General features: G+C 37.8%; 1 protein-coding gene across 3 annotated transcripts in view; it reads right to left on the bottom strand.

Annotated features, from left to right (window-relative positions):
- The window catches only part of COMMD10 (COMM domain containing 10), a 214,711-nt gene that overhangs the window by 149,870 nt on the left and 41,983 nt on the right, over window positions 1-22,858 (bottom strand). For all 3 annotated transcript variants that reach the window (XM_049649063.1, XM_049649065.1, XM_049649064.1), the window contains exon 5: window positions 18,001-18,111. In XM_049649063.1, the coding sequence (XP_049505020.1) occupies window positions 18,001-18,111 (111 nt within the window). The remainder of the gene's footprint in view (window positions 1-18,000; window positions 18,112-22,858) is intronic.

The following is a 22,858-nucleotide window of genomic DNA, read 5'->3' as shown; positions in this document are numbered from 1 at the left end:
ACACTGTATGTTAACTAAAAAATTTTTAAAAAACAAACAAAAACAACAAACTAAATTTCCTTACGAGAAATGTTTTATCTTTTTTCGGGAATTATCATTAAGTAGGCCCCATTTTAAACCGCATTTTTAAGCTTGTTCTGTATCTTAACCTATAGGATATCTCCCCATCTCCAAAGATCAACGCTCAAGAAACAAACAGCCAAAAGATACTGGATTAGGCAGTACTTTATTCATAAAATGCATACCATCAATGAGAAGCACATGCCAGTGGTATTATTAGTCATTGCCATGCCAACCTAAAATACCTGAGGAGGTGACTGTCATGTAACTTACAACTGACTACACAGTACTCACCCTCAAAGCTAAAAAAATATATAAATTACTCTACTGATCTGTCTAGAACAAAAAGACTTGACAACTGATATAATTCAGTTACACTACTTTAGGTACACGCTTGCAACTTTCTTCTTGTACTTGAGAATCTGAAGAAGTCAATACACATTACAATCGGTTGAAAAGTAGAGAAAATAGGCAAATTAAAATGAGGATGGAAATCCTGAGCATCATCTACATGAGGCAGAAAAACTTGGTTTCCATTTTCTTTTTTATTTTATTTTACTTTATTTATTATTCATTTAAATGTTTGTTGATTTTTGAGAAAGGGAGAGCATGAGCAGGGAAGGGGCAGAGAGTGAGAGAGACAGAGGATCTAAAGTGGACTCCATGGCAACAGCAGAAAGCCCAATGCGGGACTTGAACCCATAAACAGTGAGATCGTTACCTGAGCCAACGTCAGACACTTAACCGACTGAGCCATCCAGGCGCCCTTGGTTCTCATTTTCAAAGAAAACCATCCTCTAATTAGCAACCGATTTTTAATAGACTATTTCTTCTCTTATTACAGTATTAACAATGAAGTGGTAACATCCTCCTCCTCTCCTAACAAATATGGATGATTACAGTATGCCTGCTTCAAAGGAGTGTTTTGAGGCTCAATATTTGCAGAGTTTTGAGCCCTGCTGAAAGCTACTAAGTAAATAGAAAGTACTGTCATTGAGAATGATCAAATAAAAGCAAAGATGATTTAATATCACAGAAAATTACACTTATAATTGGCACACTGCCATGCCAATTTGGTCTCTCAGAGCACACACTCTATGAAAGGTCACTGCGGGTTAAAAAAAAAAAAAAAAAAAGGTCCCACAGCGAGTTCAAGTAGCCTACAATGCAGTATTAGCAATTAAGGAAGTAGTATCCTTCCTCCATATTCATTTGGGAATCCTTTCTACTAAATAAGAGAAATGCAACAGTGATTTGTTAAAAACGATGGCTACAGACAATTCAATCTCAATTCTAAGAGCCTGCTTAGAAGCTAGAATACTGTAATGCTGCACAGTATTTTTTAAAGAGCAAACTATCATATAAGCTATGAAGCCAGCACTCAAGTACTTCCAAGATAATATATTCCTAAAAAAATTTTCCAGAAAAGCTTATGTTCCTAACACAAGGTTAGACTACAGCATTGCAAATTCAGATCCAATTAACATCAAGTACCTACTATGTGGGACTCCCTCTAATAGGCATTTTGCTGACATTATCTCAATGAGTTCTATCAACAATAATCCTAAGAGAGGTATTACTAGACACATTTTCAAAAAGGGAAGTTTGCTGTAAATTCAGATTCTTGCCCACATTCTAAGAATTTAAACTCAGTTTTATCATTTTACCTTTAAAAAAAAATGTTTATTTATTTTGAGAAAAGAAAGAGCATGAGAAGGGGACAGGGGCAGAGGGAGAGAGAGAATCCCAAGCAGGCTCCGGGCTGTCAGCACAGAGCCCAACACAGGGCGTGATCCTATGAATCGTGAGATCATGGCCTGAGCTGAAGTCAAGGGTCGGATGCTTAACCGAGCCACTGAGGCGCCCCAGTTTTGTCATTTTAAATCCACGGTCTCCTCCATTCTGTCAGACAAGGATCTCATCCGGCTGTGCAAAAAATAACTGACAAATCATTTAATCTCACTGGGCCTGACTTTCCTCATCAATAAACTTAGGAAGAAGTTTGAATTATTCCTAAAGTCAGTTTCCCTTATTCTCTTTCCTGATGTCTATCAAATTTACCATTTTAATCACTTTAAAGTATACAATTCAGTGGTTCCTGATACATTCACAATATATTACCACTCTCTGATTCCAGAACATTCCCTCACCTCAAAAAGAAACTCCTAACCTTTAAGCTGTCACTCCTCTACCTTCCTTCCCTCCCCCAGGCTCTGGCAGCTTCTGATCTGATTGCTGCTTCTATGGATTTGCCTAACCTGGATATTTTACACAAAGGGAATCACACAATATGTGACCTTTTGGGTCTGGTTTCACTCACTAAGCGAATGTTTCTGAGGTTCATCCACACTGAGGCATGTATCGTACTTCATTCCTTCTTATGATTCAATAATATTCCTTTGTATGTATTTACAGACATTGTTTCTCCATGCATCCACTGATGGGACATCTGGGACCTTCTGGCTACTGTGACTAATACTGCTCTCCACACACATGTACATTTACTGACTTGAGTCCTTCCTGATATATTTCTAGCAGTGGGGCTGCAGAGTCATATGATAATACTATGTTTGAATTTCTGAGGAACTGACAAAGTATTGGGGCTCACCAATTTTATATTCCCTACAGCAATTACAAGGGTCCTAATATCTCCCCATCCTTACCAACACCTATTTTCTGTCTTTTTCTTTCTTCCTTCCTTCCCTCCTTCCTTCCTTCCTCTCTCTTTGTAATTATAGCCACCCCAATGAGTGTGAAGTGATATCTCCTTGTAGTTTTGATTTGCATTCCCCTAATGCCTAATGATGCATTATCTTTTCACGGGCTTTTTGGCCATTTGTACATCTTCTTTGGAGAAATGTCTATCCAAGTCCTTTGCCCATTTTTTAGTGGAGTTGTTTTTATTGTTGAGTTGCAGGAGTTCGTCAAATATATGAGAAACAAATCCCTTAGCAGATATATGATGTGCAAACATTTTCTTCCATTCTTTAGGTTATCTTTTCATTTTCTTCACAGTCCTTCAATGCACAAAAGTTTTTCATTTCAAGGAAGTCTAATTTATCTTCTTTCCTTTGCTGTTCGTGTTTTTGATATCTACCCTAAGAATTCATTGCCATATCCATCTAAGATCTCTTTTTGCTGGTGTATTCCATAAGCTTTTGCTCATTTCATAAATAAAGTTGTACCTGAGTAACTCTCTTTGTTTTACTGCTGGGTTATTTTGGAGTATTTATTACATTGTCCTTATCAAGGAAGTGGCAGGATTTTAAGCATGGATAAAATTACCCTGTTAATAAGATGGTCGGGCTGGAACTCCTTGAGATAAAATGGGATAGCTCTGAAAGAAACTGCTTTCTCCTCCATTATAAAGAAGAAAGGAAGAAGGGGGGAAGAGAAAGGGAGGAAGAGAGGAAAGAAGGAAGCAAACACTGTTTGAGAACCTCATGAATTAATGAACACACACATACAAATTTAAAAGCCATTCCAACATGCACCTCCATGTTTACAGCAGCATTATATACTATAGCCAAATCATGGAAATAGCTCACATGTCCATCAACTGATGAATGGATAAAAAAGATGCAATTTGTGTATGTGTATATATACATATATATATGTGTATATATACATATATATATACACACACGCACACACAGGTATATATACACATATATATGTATATATGTATATATACACACACAATGGAATATTACCCATCAAAAAAAAAAGAAATCTTGCCATTTGCAACAACGTGGATGGAGCTAGACAGTATTATGCTAAGTAAAATAAGTCAGTGGGAGAAAGACAAATACCATATAATTCACTCAGATGTGGAATTTAAGAAACAAAACACACAATCATTGAGAGAAAAAGGAGAGAGGCAAACCAAGAAACAGACTCAACTCTAGAGAACAACCTGACGGTTACCAGAGGGGAGGGGAGTGGGGGATGGGTGAAATAGGTGATGGGGACTAAGGAGGGCACTTGCTGTGATGAGCACTGGGTGATGTATGGAAGAGGTGAATCACTATATTGTATGCCTGGAACTAATATTACGCTGTACATTAAGTTGAATTTAAATGAAAACTTAAAAAATAAAATAAAAAATAAGTATAAAAAAACAAACAAAAAAAAAAAAAGGATGTTCTGGACTAAATGTCCAAACATGATAAACCGTGGAAAGACAGCTTACCCTGCAATAAAAACTCATTACTCTGGCAGTTACTAGAATTCTAACACATGGAATCATTTCTAAGATCTACTTCCCTTATTTTAACTGGCCAATAATGTTCGTGTCTACCAAAAGGCTTAAATATGGCTTCAAAAGGAAAGGCATTGCTGAAGGATTACTTGAAAAATAAACCATGTTTACCCCCCCCCCACAGAAAAAGAAAAGAAAAAGAAGATGGAATATATAAACAACACAATACTCTGCAGCCATTTAAAGTGATATTGCTGGTTAAAATTTCATTTATTGACATTGAAAGGTTGAAAGGTATTTACAACGTAATGCTCTATGGTGGGAAACAACTAGTTTATAATACATATACTCAGAAAGCCATATATCAATTAAAATATCTCATTCAAAATTATTATCATGGGATGCCTAGGTGGCTCAGCTGGTTAAGCGTCTGACTCATGATTTTCATTCAGGTCATGATCTCATGGTTCGTGAGATTGAACCCCAAGTAGATAGAGCTCTGTGCTGACAGTGCAGAGTCTGCTTAGGATTCTCTCTTTCTCTCTCTCTCTGCCCGTGCCCTGCTCAAATGTGAATATGCACACTCTCTCAAACTAAATTAAAAAAAAAAAAAAGGAACCTCTTTTTACACATTCACTTATTATTACATTTTATCTTCACCCTGAATAATTTGTCAGCTATGTTTTTTTTGTTAACTAACCACAACCACTACAACAAACATATAGCATTTCACTGATGTTATGATATTTACTGAGTATCAGCAAATTTTATGTATATAAACTCCAAAAAATAACAATTTATTTTTTTTAAGTTTATTTATTTTGAAGGGGGGGAGGAGGGGCAAAGAGAGAAAGAATCTTAAGCAGGCTCTATCTACCCCAACGCAGAGCTCGAACTCATGAACCGTGAGATCATGACCTGAGCGGACATCAGGAGTCCAACGCTTAACTGACTAAGCCACCCAGTCGCCCCACAAAACAAGTTTTAAAAACAAAATATGACATTGTAAAAATGGTATATAGTCGGTCACTTCATTAATTAGGATCAAAACTTTTCTGAAACAAGTTACCAAGATGTGCAAAAATGAGATTCTATTCTGTCTCTTGTTTCTGCTAGTAGCAAGAGGTGGGGTAAGTGGTAAGACAAGGACAGCATTGCTCCACCGGCCCGACTTGCTACCCCTTATTTCATCTAAAAGCCCTCGCTGTGGTATGTTCCCACTGCGTGTGAATTCCACTCCCCATTGCATAAGGTGACTGAAAGTGACTACAGTCTGTGCACTAACTGAACAGCTGCCTTCAGACCCTCAGGCATGTCACCCAAATACAGACCGGAAACACAGAACCTGTGACACTGAGCAGATGCTACACACAAACATGTAAACGGCCACAGACTCGCAATGACCAGGAATCTTGGGACGGCCACACTTCCAGATAAGAGGGCAGGTGACCCAAGACTTGAGGATCTGATTAAAATCATTAAAGCGCTTTATATACAGACATGAGATGTTTTTTAAAGATTACATAATTCGGGATAAGTATTAAGGATAGTAGAAAAGTTAAAACAACAACAAAAACAAACAACCAAAAACACCAATATAAAGAAAAATCTTTACTTTCCCCAATACCATAAATACAGTCAAAAGTGCCCAAAAATTTGTTCTGAGGAGAGAAATATATTATATAACAAAGTGAGTCTTCTTCATATAAGTTTAATTTTCTCCAAATGCTTCTCAGAAAAAGGAATGAAAAAATTTTAAAGAAACACAATTTACATAATCTATTAAAGATACATTTAAGCACTCACATGGTGACATAACAGCAAAAATGCTTAAAATCTCACATAAATTAGGCCAGGAGAGAAATTTGTCAATTTTTTTTTTTTTTTTGCCAAAATTATCAGAACTGATTCAATATTCAACACTGCAATTTACTTGCGAGAAAACTTAGCCTAGCCAACTTTACTGTTACTTGAATCTAAAATTTATAGTACTATTCCCAAATTAGAGTACTAGATTTAGAAAAGCAATTCAGAAAATCACCAATGGTGTTCAAAAGTTAATAAATTCAGTTGAGACATAAAACATTTACATTTTACACATTTTAACTGATTTCTGGCTGTAGTATCGTTAATATAGAGGGCTCATTGTGAACTACTCCAGTATTTTCCAGCAGCTGTTGGGTATATCGTCAGCCAAGGAAGCAACAGACCAAGGCGTAGCCAGTGGCCACACGTTAAGAGCTCTTAGATATGGAACCGATCTTCATATATCTGGACCACTTCAGTTTCCAAGCTGATGCAGGGCTAAACGTTCCGACAAGATCAGACGATAGGTTTTACTTTTATCTACTTCTCTCTCTTAAAGGACATGCTTGCCATACACCAGACCAAGCCAAAGAAGTCTGAAGATTCAAATTAAAAACTCCCCAAGTGATCCTGGACCTATCTGAGGGCCCTCTACACCACAACCTACTCTAGGGAGGCTGTGGCTCGGGGTTCCATTTCTGTCTCCAGCCATTTCTTCTCCAACAACCTACCCCCAACACACATTATGCTGTCTCTCTACCTGACTCAATTTAGAATCGCTCCCTTTTACACACAGGCCATCCTTTCTCCCTTTCTCCCTTCATCTGATACCCCAGGCAAAGATGAAACCCTGATTAAATCCAATTACCCACCTGCTCTACCTCTGCAGCTAAAAATGGATCAAGAAAAATGTACAACCTTCCAACAGTTCCCATTTTAAATTTATGGCCACAAATTGCAAATGGGCAATCAGCACTGTTCAACACAGTGAAGCAGACTAAAATCCCGAGTTTGTTCATTTTCCCAGTATACAAAATACTATTTCATACTTTCTCCTCTGTTTCTCAAACCTCTTAAACCTACCCACTCCCTCAGCTGCCTGGAGAAAAAAGCAGGAATCAGACACAAATTTCTCTTCCAACACTCAAAACTACATACCTAACCCCATACTCTTATTTCCTATTACAACAAATGCCATGTTCTCACTTCTTTCACAGTCCAACCCTTCCATTTGCACTCTGGATCTTGCAACTTCTCACTTTCTCAAGAAAATTATATCCCTCTCTGTGCTGCGTTATCAATTTCTCTCTCCATGGATCTGGGGCATCGGCATACAAGCCTCCTCTAACATCTGCAGTCATTAAATCCACACTCCCTACAGGGACCATCCTACCTCCAGGCTTCTTGAAAGAGTTAACTTATCTGGTGGCTTCCACTTTGTGCCCTCACATTCTCTCCTCAGTTTAATCCAAGCAGGTTTCTTTTTCCTCTCAGTTGTAACCAAGATGACCACTGTCAAGGTTATCAGAGAGGTCCATCTAACCAAATACAACACTCACATGCCTATTCTCTTTCCTGACCTCTCAACAGCATTCAGTACTACCCGCCATCTTAAAACAGCTCCTCCTGCCCCTAGACAATGATCACCAGTGATCTCCATGTCACTGAATTCACTTTTTTATCCCTGTATAGTGATTAGAGGTTGAGGCTGTTGAGTCACACGGACCTGGATTCAAATCTTGACTCTCTCACTTTCTAGTGCTCAATCTAGGCACTGATATTTAACCACTGAGCAAACCAGGGAAAATATCAGGACCTAATTCACAGCTCTGAGGATTAAATTAGTTAATTTACTTTTTTCTTCTCTATTACCTCTTAGGAATGTGTGACATAATTCACTTTCCAAGAAATGTTCTTCCTTTCATCTCAGACTGCTCCTTCCTATTCGCTGTCATAAGCTCCTCCAACTCTACTTGCCTTTTAAATTTAGGAGCTCATAGGAGAGAGAGAGCGTGAGCAGGGGAGGGGAAGAGAGAGATGGGCAAAGAGAATCTGAAGCAGGCTCTGTGTTGACAGCAGTGTGCCTGACGCATGGCTCAAACTCACAAACCACGAGATCATGACCCGAGCTGAAGTCGGATGCTAAATCAACTGAGCTCCCCCCCACCCCCCAGTATCCTGAGCTCATAAATTTCTATATTTTCTCCCTAAGTGACTGATCTCCACCATTCTCATGACTGAAACTACAATCTAACCCTCGATGATTTCCAAATCTCAGTTTCTAGTCTATAATTTTCTCTCAAGCCCCAGATTGCCAACCAATCTCCACCTGGATATTACAGCTACCTCATACTCAACAGGCTCAAGAGACAAGCCTCCATCCTTTTTCATGTGCTCTTTCTCTCACCAGAAACTCCCCTGCCTGTCACAGTCTCTAACTACTTGCTGTCAGTCTCTGGGGCTCCATATATTCCCTCTTTTGTAACAGTCACTAAACTTATATTTACTGGCTTGCTAGACCGTAAACTCCATGATAGAAAATAAGACCTTCTCATATCATTAACATTTTGCCTAGTGTCTCTTACATACAAAATGTTTAATAAATAATTTTTTTTCAATTTTTTTTTAACATTTATTCATTTTTGAGAGGCAAAGCACAAACAGGGGAGGGGCAGAGAGAGAGGGGGAGACACAGAATCTGAAGCAGCCTCCAGGCTCCGAGCTGTCAGCACAGAACCCGACGTGGGGCTCGAACTCACGAACCGTGAGATCATGACCTGAGCCGAAGTCAGACGCCTAACCGACTGAGCCACCAGGTGCCCCTTAATAAGTACTTCTTGAACAGAATCTGAGCTATTCAAAAAGTTACTGCTTATTTAATTTCTGAAACAGCATTTTATTTGTTCAGTTGTCTAATGCAGTGTAAACACTTTCATATCAAAATACTTAAACCACTGCTTTACATTAATGTCATTTCTAATCCATAAAAATACATCAAACAAAATTTAGAGGTACTTCTAAATATATTCTATTATGTCTGGGGAATTCCACAATTATCAATTGCCTCTGGATATAAAAAGTTAAAAAGGCTCCAAGCTAGGAAAGACAACTAAGGGTGATACTGTTTGTTTACCTACTTTGGAATCCCACAGAATTTTTTAAAAGAATGTTAGTGAAAAGATGATATTTTAAGTCTGAAATGCATGAACTTTCTGGATTATTTTTAGAAAGGATTTTCTTCTCCAAGACTCTTCTATCACTTTCCCCACATGAATACTAAATACTATCACACTCTAATTGTGTATTAATATTCTGTTTGTTTTTACTCCTCAAAGATAGTATCCAAACAGTATTTTTTTTTTTTTAAGCTTATAAAGTCTTCTTATGGTTAAATGCAGAGTTTCCATTAGGGAGCCTGAAATTTGAAAAAAGCTTGCACACACACATACGCTCTCACACAGAGACCAAGAGATTCACTGTGATATCATGAAAATGTACACATATGACTTGAATACATAAGGGCTTTTAGAAAGTCAAATTGATTACAAAACCAAAATACGCACTAAATTGAGGAAAAACATTTTGTATTGTTCTTATGTAGAAAACATGACCCCTTGAAGGACAAAATCATTGAGAAACTGATCACACTGAAAAAGGATACAAAACAAAGTTAAAAACAAGAAAACTAGAGCCACACAGCCTTAGGAATACTTAAATAAATTAGATTGCAAAGGACCAGGCTTTGTTCTCAGAGTATCTGGGCAATTATCTCACAAATAAGGGCTATTTCTATTTTCTATAACTGCCAGAGTATTTGATCAGATTGCTTCTGCACGTTCTATAATAAACCAAAACACACATAATGAAAGCTTATACGTACACTAATGGAATAAAGAAATTATAAAATGGACGATTCTCTAATATCACAAAAGTATGTGAGCTTTTAACTGATCTCCTACAATTATCCAAAGTACTTAATTAACCAGTTACGAAAGAGCCTATATGTGAGATAGTAATGTCACACCTTTCTCCAGAAGCTCTTAAATCCTCTGAATGCACCCCTTGAGTTTCTGAGCATGTTTCCAAAATAATTACGGAAAGCCATTTATCAAACTATAGCAAGACCTCTTTTTAGTTTATACCCTTTTACTCACTAATTATACTCCCGGGGAATAATCCTATATACTAAGGAGGCTTTATTCAGTCAGTCAGTCAGTCAGTACATGTTTATTAAGCACCTACTATGTATATATACACAAATATGTTTGTCACAATATAACAGGAAAATACTGGAAACAAACCCATTATTTGACAATGGAGGAACTGGGAGAAAACCATAGTATTTCGTAGCCAAAGTACAATACAGTCATTTAAAATACACGCATGGTGAGTTGGAAGCAATATGGAAAAAGTTTTACAGAGTTACAGGACAAAAGCAGAACATAAAATCAAAAAAGTCATAGAATCACACTCTCAGAAGAAAGTATCCGTAGAATAAACACAGAAATAAAATAGGTCAAATAGATTGGCTGCATCTTGGGGGTAAACCTCTGAGATTTTCTTTATATCTCTGGAATTTTCTACAATTTCTACAATTTTCTACAAGTTTTCTACAATAAACATACATAACCTAACTAATGAAAAAAACCATAATTATTTACTTCCTGTTTTTTGAGAGAGAGAGAGCGTGCGCGAGAGCGCATCTGCACAAGGAAGGGGCAAAGGGATAGGGAAAGGGAATCTGAAGGAGGCTCCACACCCATCACAGAGCCTGACATGGTGCTTGATCTCACAACAGTGAGATCATGACCTGAGCTAAAATCAAGACTCAGACACTCAGGTTGCCTGGGTGGTTAGGTTGGTTACACATTTGACTCTTGATTTCGGCTCAGGTCATGATCTCACGACTCATGAGTTCGAGCTCCACGTGAAGCTCTGTACGGACAGCATGGAGCCTGCTTTGGATTCTCTCTCTCCCCTCTGTCTGTGCCTCTACCCCACTCACACTGTATCTCTCTCTCTCTCTCAAAATAATAAATAAACTTTAAAGAAAAAAAACAAAGGCACTCAACCGACTGAACCACCCAGGTGCCCCAAGAACCACAATTTTTAAAAAGACGATACTTATCAATCATTTCATTTGAGAAGAAAAACCACTGACATGTCTTCAAAATTTTCTGAACCCTAAATAACCATCCCAAATGGCACAAATGAAAATTAGTATCTTAATACAGAACTGCTGGAAGCAAAGCTCATTTTATAAAATTTCTCATCAAAATCAGTGAGTAAAAAGCCCAAGACTTTACTGAATGTTTCTTCAGATCACAGGAGACCACGTTCTAGAAAAAGCAGTAATTGCTACTTATCAAAATGGAAAAAAATTCTGGTTAATGAATGAGATTATCTTCTCATAACCATATCAAGTACTGAACAGTAATAATAAAATCTCAATTTTTTCCTAAACCAAATGCAAACATCATTATTTTTTTTTAATCATTTACAAGTTAAGAGATGCAAAGTAAAAAACAACTAGAAAGTCCTACAGCAAAACATAACAGTGTTGTGGGTACAGTTTTGTCTTTTTTTTCCTATATTTTTAAAAATGTCCATAATAGATGCACAACTTTTAAAAAAGAGAAAAATAGGGGCGCATGGGTGGCTCAGTCGGTTAAGCATCTGACTTCAACTCAGGTCATGATCTCGTGATCTGTGAGTTCGAGCCCCTTGTGGGCTCTGTACTGTCATAACAGCTTGGAGCCTGGAGCCTGCTTCAGATTCTATGCCTCCCTCCTTCTCTGCCCCTCACCCACTTGCATTCTGTCCCTCTCTCTCTCTCTCTCAAATATAAACATTTGAAAAAAATTTTTGTTAAAGAGAAAAATAAACTTAAATTATCAAGGGAAATATACTGAAATATATTTATTTATACAGATTAGATTAGTAAAAATACAGTATTTGTAAAATTCAGACCTGCTTGTGAGAGCAGCTCGAGAAATCTGAAGGCCCTTCAAAATCAGTCAATACAACCATCACTTTTAGGGAGATCAGAATACTTCACATTTCTAATACAAGAGTTCATAATTTGAACAAAGACGTATTTTTCTCTTACTAAGGAATCTGTCATAAACAGATCTAAGGATGTTTTCTTTTCAATGATATAGCCTATTTCTTTGTTCATAAGGTATCAACATCCATGATGCCATATAGCTGTTATAGTAAAGTGTGTCAATAAACACAGTCTTTAGTGAACTAACTGAGGTAACATCAAAACATAAAACTTTATTTACTATGTAAAAGTATTTATTAGTGTCTCTCATTGACTTTAGGTGTAAAATTATTTCAGCTTAATCAGAGAAAAGCAAAAGGAAATTGAGAATCCATATGCCTATCACTGTATGGAGAACAACAACCAACAAGATACAACAGTGCGTATTAGAACACGTTCAGCAACTTCAAACATACATACATTACAGGATCAACTGCTAAGTCATTAAACAAGCAAAAAGAGGCAGTATCTCAGCAATGAATAAAGTACAGTGCTCTGAAGTTAAACTGTCTGGTTTCAAATCCTAGTTCTACTTGTTTTTAGTTGTATAACCTCGGGGTTAATCTCTATGTGTTTCCATTTCTCCATCTTCCTATAAAATAGGGATAATAACAAGATAATGACAATAACAGTATAATAACAATAACAATTCATTCATAAAAGAAAGAAATCTTTTATTTTCATTTTTTCAATATGATGACAGCTTTATTTTTTTTTTTTAAGTTTATTTATTTATTTTGAGAGAGCGAGAGAGCATGTGAGAGAGAAAGTGCATGCAGGTGCGGGGATGGATCAGAGAGAAAAGGAGTTCATACACACTCCTTGGGAGAGAATCCCAAGAGGGCTCCATGCTGTCAGTGCAGAGCACGATGTGGGGCTCAAACCCACGAACCGTGAGATCATGACCTAAGTTGGATGTTTAGCCAACTGAGCCACCCAGGTAACCGTGAAAGAAGTATTTTATCTAAAAAAAAAAATTTTTTTTAATGTTTATTTATTTTTGAGAGACAGAAAGAAACAGAGTGTGAGCAGGAGAGAGGCAGAGAGAGAGGGAGACACAGACTCTGAAGCAGGCTCCAGGCTCCGAGCTGTCAGCACAGAGCCCACGCAGGGCTCGAACTCACTCGGACCGTGAGACCATGACCTGAGCTGCACTGACTGAGCCACCCAGGCACCCCAGAAGTAAAGGAGGAGATACCATGTCTAGCACAGAATAAGCACTAAAACAGGGCTTTCCCTCCTTTTTCGTCACTCTAAATAGAATTTGTCACCCATTTTGGAAATAAGAATGAAGATCTCTAACTCAACAAATTAGTACTTAAAGTCCTAAATTCACTTGAAATCGTAATTACCCACCACAAAGTACCTTGTGCAACCTGAGCATAATCCAACTTAACCTTAAGGTAAATGACAGTTCCCTTCCACGGCGATTTTATCCCAGTTGTTTCAAAAGAAGAAACGAATGAAACACCAAGATTCTTTCTTAAAAGATGTACCAAAAAATTTTAGAGTCACTGTACTAACAAAACGTGATTGTCTCAGAAGTGCAAAGTTACTGGGGGAAACATAATAATGTACAACCAAGAGCAAAATTTAAGTATTTTAGTGTTTTTAGGATATTTAAAGTTAAGGTGCTTGGAATACTCAAAATTACCAACATTTGTTAAGTATAAAATTGCTATTCTCTATAAATAAAGAAATGCCAACTATGATTAGCCTGGAAGTAGTTATGCTAGAGCCATTCAACTATCTTGGGATTACTGTGTTCTCTTTTCTCACAAAGAAATTAATACAAGCGACAGAATGTTACAAAAATAGTCAATAGTGTTGAAGGCTTTTTAATAAACTTCATTTTGGCAAATAATCACAGAGAAACTAACAAACAATGAAATCATGATGATTTCATTTATTTGTTCTGTACATATCTGATTAATAGGCATTAATTTTGTTGATGGAAACAAAAGAACTCTATTGTTATATACAGATTAGAAATGTGAACACTTAGCATTTCCCACAACTACTGACTTCACAAATTATTTTGAATGTTATTTCAAATAACACTGTAAGTGCCAGAGGTTAGGTAAGCAGAGCTCTACTGCCCTCTAATGAAATAAACCAAAAACAAAAAACAAAAAACCCTCTTTTTGATGTATCTCAGAACAGGAAAATAATCTTACTTTGCTAAATGCAGTAGATAAACACTAAGACAATTAATTGCAAACAACTAGAATATATAAATCAAAATACTGCAAGAGAAGTTACAATCGCCCAGTTTTCATGATAAAATTAGTAGCAAAACAGGAAAGCCTTGAGACAGGAACGTTCCAAGAGAAAGGACACGAATGCAACAGTGCTATCTAATATGATAGCAATTAGAACTTCACTGCAGGCTACGCTTTTCATGTGTATGTTGGAAGTGAATGAGAAGAAAGACTTTTAGAAACCACACACTTTGATGAACTGCAGGAAGTTTTCAGCTCAGCAGCTCAAAAGTAAACACCATCAAAAGAGTCTCTCATAATGTTCACTGACTAACCCTCTCAGAATTTTTTTTAAGTTTATTTATTTTGAGAGAGAGAGCAGGGGAGGAAGAGAGAAAGAAGAGACAGAGAACCCCAAGCAGGCTCCACTCTGTCAGCACAGAGCCCAACATGGGGCTCGATCTCACAAACCGTGAGATCATGACCTGAGCCAAAATCAAGAGTCAAATGTTGAACTGACTGAGCCACCCAGGTACCCCTCTCAGAATTATTTTAATACATGAATACTTTCAAGAAAAATACCCTTTAACATACACACTTAAAAGAATTTTATTTCATGCTTTCTGCTTTTTAAACAAATGCCAATTTCATAATATGGCAACTCTGCATTCTATGATACTTTCCATCATACACTAACCAGTGATAACTTGTCATCATTTTCAATAAAACTTCTCCCTTCTTGGGCGCCTGGGTGGCTCAGTTGGTTAAGCGTCTGACTCTTGGTTTCGCCTCAGGTTATGATCTCACAGTTTGTGAGTTCGAGCCCCACATCAGACTCTGTACTATCAGCACAGAGCCTGCTTGGGATTTTCTCTCCGCCCCTCCCCTGCTTTCTCTCTCTCTCTCTCTCTCTCAAATAAACAAACTTAAAATTTTTTTAGAAAAAGTTCTTTCTTTTAACAAACATGGTTTTTAAAACATGTTCCATATTCCTGTTCCTTTCATCTAATATTCCCACCTGTCAAGAATTCCCAAAGTCTCACACGAGTACAAAGAACAGAGTACCAGATCACAAAAAGAGAGAGGGAGAATATGAAAAGAAGAAAAAGTAAATCTTCCCAACAGCAGTTCACTGAGAGAACAGAGGTGTGGTGGTTAACTGCTCCTTGGAGCTGGGACACACAGCACTTGGAGATGGCAGGTGTCTGTCCAGGCTGACAGCTGTGATACGCTCCATTACATGTCTCTTCTTTAGCAGATATGAGAAACAGGTCAAATCCACACACTGCCATAGGGAAGAGAGGCAATACAAGGGAAAGAGGTGCACTTAAGTCTGCACCAAAATGAAAATATCAGGGTGCTCGGGTGGCTCAGCTGGTTGGGCATCCGACTCTTGATCTTGGCTCAGGTCATGATCTCACGGCTCATGGGTTTGAGCCCTGCATCGTGCTGTGTGCCGACAGGTCAGATCCCAGAGCCTGCTTGGGATTCTGTGTCTCCCCCCTCTCTGCCCTTCCCCTGCTCATGCTCTGTCTCTCTCTCAAAATAAATAAACTTAAAAAAAAAAAAGAAAATATCCTTTTCCTTTGTAGGCCGCTACTCTTCTTTGCATCGTCTGTTTGTCGATGCAAATGGTTCTCCAGCTCTACAAGTTATATGGATAACCAAACGCTCGTTCAAAACTTCAAAATAGCAACACACAGGGAGATACAAATGTACTCCAGGTTCTATCTCCCAGTGAGCTGGATTTCACATCTGTAGAGATTTTCTGAGTAACATGGATTAAAAACATGACTCTTTTACTAGAAGTATTACTCATTCCTACTGTCTCAACATAGAACTGACATAAACGTATTTTGAAGACATGATAAAGGAGCCGGGAGGACTCAGGCATCCCAAGGTCCACCACTGCCTACACGATGATGCTCGAAGTACACCCCATATACGGTCACAACAGTTTCCTTCCAGCCTATCAATTCCATTTACCTGTTCAGACTTAACATATGACAGTCCAGAGAAATACAACAGTGAAGGTGTACAGACACTTGGAGAACATACGAATGTGTGTACGTACATCTGTACATACGTACGCGTGTGTGTCTTCACTCAGAATAGTTCCAGTCTACACTGGAACTAGTGAGTTCCAGACTGTTATCCCAAACCTAAAGGAATGCCTTCCCTAGTTCACTGTAAAAAAACATCAGGCTTTCCAGGCTGCCCTTCCCCTCCCGAGGTCTCAGTAAACATAGATATGAAAAAGAAGATCGAGAACTAAAAAGGCGGAAGGGGGCAAGGAAAGGGAAATGATTAATTTCATCAGGAAATAAATTCACTGTCAGCTTTGGTTTAAAACAAAGGCATTTATTTATTCATTAGCCAAAAATAAGTTTTATTGCCGACGATGATGAAAATGGCAGCAGCCTGCATTTTTTAAGCATTTACCTAACACTAGGCATCGGACTAAATAAGCACTCCATACACTGGGTAACCCCGTGCAACAGGTAATGTTATCCCCGGTTTACAGATGAAGAAGCTGATACTCATAAAGATGAAGTGACTTGCCCAAAGCTACACCACTTCTAAATTGTAGAGCATATATACCAGTCACTTCAACTCTTAACTACTAAACTTATATTATTTTATAAATTATTGTTATTTATACTGTATTCACCAACTTAAAATGTGTGAAATGCAATACTTTTGAAACACTGAATGAATTAATAAATTATATACAGTGAGACCCAACTCAATTGCCTAAAATTTTATAGACTTGTTAACCTGGGCTACGTACTGGTCCCCATTACCATGGAAGATAAAAATGCGCATGATATATAACACATGATGAAAGTTCTAACAAAGAAGTAATACTGCTCTCATCCTTCAATGCCCATTATAAACAATAACATTTCTCCAATTATTCTCTGATTACATCCAGTCATAGTTACCTCTCTTTCCTCAGATCTTCCTACCTGATTTTCACCTCTCTGTGTTAAAAAGAAGCAAAGTCTCCTTTATTTAGGGGGAAAAAGTCACTCCCCTTTATCCATCTTAAAAAGATAATCGATTACAATAAAAAGATAACAAATATCTTTCACTGCTATCTTAAATATATATTTCTCTATACGCTACAGTAAAAAAAAAAAAAAAAAAAAATTCCAAATCAAGCTTCCTGAAATTAACGCTAAAAAAGAAATCATCGCGCAGTATAAACGAATCCAAAATTCCATTTTGCAACAGCTGGGATTTAAACTCATGCACGCTAATGTTATACACACACAAACACAATTCACATCATCTTGGTAATGCAGGCATTGGCTAGACAACAAAATTCCTTCTACTATATGTAAGCATCTTAAAACACAAAACACCTACAAATATCCACAAATATCTAAATCATTAAAATCTTAATTTTATATGGCTGTTACCAAGTTTTCCCACTGCAGAATTTAAAAGAAGAGGTTATGAAATGCTCATGCAAGACATTTCTTCAAATGAATAACAAAGGGATAAGTAACTCTGATTCTCAAAACCTGTCACAAAGATCTAGCCATTTGTTAATCCTTGTTGAATTTTAATTTAATTGTGTTTAAAATTTCAATCCAGGGGGCAGAGACTCTGCTCACAATAAAGTACAAGACCTACCTGGTAAACAAAATGCAGCATTTCACTGAGGTACCATTTCTTACCTTTGAATCTTCACCACTCACTCCCAGCTGTAACACGGCTTGAGGAGATTTTAGTTTCGCTTGGGCAGAGTGAGCCATCTGAAGGTTAAGCTGCCATCCGACCGTCTCTAGCTATAAAAGACAAGTACAGATTGGAATCAGATGGTATGGAAGGAAGAAAACAGTCAACTTTCAGCAAATCTCCCACCCGTAGGAATGAACATGGATAAGCCTAGACTTCATGGAAAGTCAATTCTATGGCTCCTTCAACCTGCGTTTTCTGCAAACTCTCCCTTTGGGCTCATGAGATTGGCCTTGTGCCAGGCCTGTCAAATTCAACAGTAAAACTCATCTTCAAATACACTGCATTTTGAAAATAGAGGTCTTAGACTAAGCAACAAAGTACAGTAAAAGAGTCCATGGTCTTTAAATAGCATATTACTATTTCACAACAGTATTATTTTAAAGCCAATGGTTTTCTCAACAGTTAGGGATTTTACACTTTAATGACCTCTCGTTGTCTTTCAAAACTCTGAACTGGATAGAATACAGGTAAGACTTTTTTTTTTTTTTTTAATTTAGAGGAAAATTGAAGCACGCAGATGGTAAGAGGTTCACACATTTAGACACAGTTAGCGAGACTGGAAAAGAGCCAGACCAAGAATTGATATTTACTCGTGAGCAGGTGTTATCATGCTTTCCAAAGTACTCTAACTTATTATGGTTCCCAGTTATGACAGAAACTAATTAGAACATTTCCTATGAACTTATTAATTAACACAAGAGCAAAATTCAATCAGGTAAGGCAAAAATAGTAAAGACAGACTAACACTGTTTAAGTTTTCTTTTAAAATATTAAATAGCACAAATGTGGTTTTACTGAACTTGAGACATGATTGGTTTCGCTAACCTCAGAACCTCAGTACCAGGAGTATTAAATTTCCAATAAATTCGAGAAACACTATTTAGGAAAGATGTGTGAAATGTAATTGTCACATGCCTCTCACAACATGGCCCTAATAACTGATTTAGTAAAAACTACCTTAGCTACACTGGTAAGATGGGCAGTCTCACAATTTTTTTTTTTTTTTTTTTTTACTTAACCAGAATACTAACTTCTGACTTAAAAGACTGTTCAACAGCAGAATCACAGCAGTGACTCGAAGCCAAATTGGAAAGAGAGCAATGGAAGTATTATCTATTCAAGAGAGGATGCGATGAGAAAATAAAGATGTATTTCTGTTCTTTCTGGCACTGAACCTTTGAGAGGTTATGGGTAAAAAGAGGGAAGATGTCACACGGACATAATCCACAACACCTAAATAAAAAAATCAGTGTAATGGTGTGTGTTAAGGATCATTAACATACTGATCTTGAACAGTGACCTTAGTAAGTGTAGTCTCTAATACCAGCCCACCACAATTTTTTTTTCAAATTTTTATTTAGATTCCAGTTAGTTTGGTTTTGCACACAGGGCATTTGGTTTCAGGAGCAGAATTCAGTAATTCATCACTTAAATACAACACAACACTCAGTGCTCATCACAAGTACCCTCCTGAAGACCCATCACCCATCTAACCCATCCCCACTCTCCTCCCTCCATCAATACCCCCCAATTTGTTCTCCATCATTAAAAGCCTCTTGCGGTTTGTTTGCCTCTTTTCCCCCACCTCCCATATGTTCATCTGTTTTGTTTCTTAAATTACATGAGTGAAATCCTATGATATTTGTCTTTCTCTATTTACTTCACTTAGCTTAATACTCTAGCTCCATCCATATTGTGGCAAATGGAAAGATTTCACTCTTTTTGATGGCTGAGTAATATTTCATCGTGTAATATATACCACATCTTCTTTATCCATTCATTAGTCAATAGATATTTAGGCTCCCTACTTTGGGCTACTGTGGCTAGTGCTGCTATAAACATTGGGGTGCATGTGTCCCTTCGAAACAGCACACCTGTATCCCTTGGATAAATACCTAGTAATGAAATTGCTGGGTCGTAGGGTAGTTTTGTTTTTAATTTTTTTGAGGAACCTCCATACTGTTTTCCAGAGTGGCTGCACCAGCTTGCATTCCCACCAACAATGCAAAAGAGATCCTCTTTCTCCGCATCCTCGCCAACATCTGTTGTTGCCTGAGTTGTTAGTTTTAGCCATTCTGACAGGAGTAAGGTGGTATCTCATTGTGGTTTTGATTTGTATTTCCCTGATGATGAGTGATGTGGAGCATTTTTTATGTGTCGGTTGGCCATCTGGATGTCTTCTTTGGAGAAGTGTCTATTCATGCCTTTTGCCCATTTCTACACTGGATTATTTGCTTTTTGGGTGTTGAGTTTGAAAACTTCTTTATAGGGGCGCCTGGGTGGCTCAGTCGGTTGAGTGTCCGACTTCAGCTCAGGTCACGATCTCACGGTTCATGAGTTCGAGCCCCGCGTCAGGCTCTGGGCTGATGGCTCAGAGCCTGGAGCCTGCTTCCAATCCTGTGTCTCCCTCTCTCTCTCCCCTCCCCCATTCATGCTCTGTCTCTGTCTCAAAAATAAATAAACATTAAAAAAAAAAAAAACTTAAAAAAAAAAAAAGAAAAGTTCTTTACAGATTTTGGATACTCTTTATCTGATGTGCCATTTGCAAATATCTTCTCCTATTCTGTTGGTTGCCTTTTAGTTTTGCTAACTGTTTCCTTCGCTGTGCAGAAGCTTTTTATTTTGATGAGGTCCCAGTAGTTCATTTTTGCTTTTGTTTCCTTCCCTCTGGAGACATGTTGAGTAAGAAGTTGCTACGGCCAAGATCAAAGAGGTTTTTGACTGCTTTCTCCTCAAGGATTTTTATGGCTTCCTTTTATGGCTTACTTTGAGGACTTTCATCCATTTTGAGTTTAGTTTTGTGTATGGGGTAAGAAAGTGGTCCAGGTTCATTCTTCTGCATGTTGCTGTCCAGTTTTCCCAGCACCACTTGCTGAAGTGACTGTCTTTATTCCATTGGATATTCTTTCTTGCTTTGTCAAAGATTAGTTGCCCATACGTTTGTGGGTCCGTTTCTGGGTTCTCTATTCTGTTCCATTGATCTGAGTGTCTGTTGTTGTGCCAGTACCATACTGTCTTGCTGGTACAGCTTTGTAGTATAGCTTGAAGTCCGAGATTGTGATGCCTCCTGCTTTGGTTTTCTTTTTCAAGATTGCTTTGGCTATTCAGGGTCTTTTCTGGTTCCATACAAATTTTCGGATTATTTGTTCTAGTTCTGTGAAGAACGTTGGTGTTATTTTGATAGAGATTGCATTGAATATGTAGATTGCCTTGAGTAGTATCAATATTTTAACAATATTTTTCACTCCTATCTAAGAGCATGGAATCTTTTACCATTTTTTTGTGTCTTCTTCAATTTCTTTCATAAGCTTTCCATAGTTTTCAGTGTATAAATTTTTAACCTCTTTAGTTAGATTTATTCCTAGGTATTGTATGGTTTTTGGTGCAATTGTAAATGGGATTGATTCCTTCTCTTTCTGTTGCTTCATTGTTAGTGAATAGGAATGCAACCGATTTCTGTGCATTGATTTTATATCTTGCAACTTTGCTGAATTCATGAATCAGTTCTAGCAGTTTTCTGATGGAATCTTTTAGGTTTTCCATATAGAGTATCATGTCATCTGCGAAGAGTGAAAGTTTGACCTCCTCCTGGACGACTTGGATGCCTTTTATTTCTTTGTGTTGACTGATTGCAGAGGCTAAGACTTCCAATACTAGGTTGAATAACAGTGGCAAGAGTGGACATCCCTGTCTTGTTCCTGACCTTAGGGGGAAAGCTCTCAGTTTTTCCCCATTGAGGATGATATTAGCATTGGGTCATTCATATATGGCTTTTATTATCTTGAGGTATGCTCCTTCTATCTCTACTTTCTTGAAGGTTTTTATCAAGAAAGATGCTGTATTTTGTCAAGTGCTTTCTCTGCATCTATTGAGAGGATCATATGGTTCTTGTCCTTTCTTTTATTGATGCGATGAATCAAGTTGTTTTGCAGATACTGAACCAACCCTGCATCCCAGGTATAAATACCACTTGGTCATGGTGAATAATTTTTTTAATGTATTGTAGGTTGGCTAAGATATTGGCTAATATCTTGTTGAGGAGTTCTGCATCCATGTTCATCAAGGAAATTGGTCTATAGTTCTCCTTTTTAGTAGGGTCTCTGTCTGGTTTTGGAATCAACGTAATGCTGGCCTCATAGAAAGAGTTTGGAAGTTTTCCTTCCATTTCTATTTTTTGGAACAGCTTCAAGAGAATAGGTGTTAACTCTTACATAAATGTCTGGTAGAATTCCCCTGGAAAGCCATCTGGCCCTGGAGTCTTGTTTTTTGGGAGATTTTTGATTACTAATTCAATTTCTTTACTGGTTATGGGTCTGTTCAAATTTTCTATTTCTTCCTGTTTCAGTTTCAGTAGTGTATATGCTTCTAGGAATTTTTCCATTTCTTCCAGATTGCCCATTTTATTGGCATATAATAGCTCATAATATTCTCTTATTATTGTTTTTTGCTGGAAGCCGAGCTATTCCAGCCTGATGGCAAGGCCCGGACTCGGGACGGATTGGTGACTGCAAGGCGACCCACCGAAAGTGAAGCTTCTTGGACTCCCGCTTTTAGGTAATTTGGCCGTAAGACTACCTGGGGTATTGTCTCAGTCGATTGGGGAATTGCCCTCGACAGGCCCCCTGGGAAAAGAACCATTAGGAAAGAAAATAAGGTTCCGCAAGAAACTGTGCGGCCTTACATCTAGCCCTTGCCATCCCCTATGGAGACTCCTCTACTTACAGGAAGGATAGCCTCATACACTTGCCAGCTAAGGAGGCCGACAAAGGAGAGACATATGGATTTGAGAGCCCC

The sequence above is a fragment of the Panthera uncia genome (assembly GCF_023721935.1).
Source record: "Panthera uncia isolate 11264 chromosome A1 unlocalized genomic scaffold, Puncia_PCG_1.0 HiC_scaffold_17, whole genome shotgun sequence".
NCBI classification, from domain to species: Eukaryota; Metazoa; Chordata; class Mammalia; order Carnivora; family Felidae; genus Panthera; species Panthera uncia.
The sequence above is the reverse complement of the archived record's forward strand: the minus strand, read 5'-3'. Positions and strand labels throughout refer to the sequence as shown.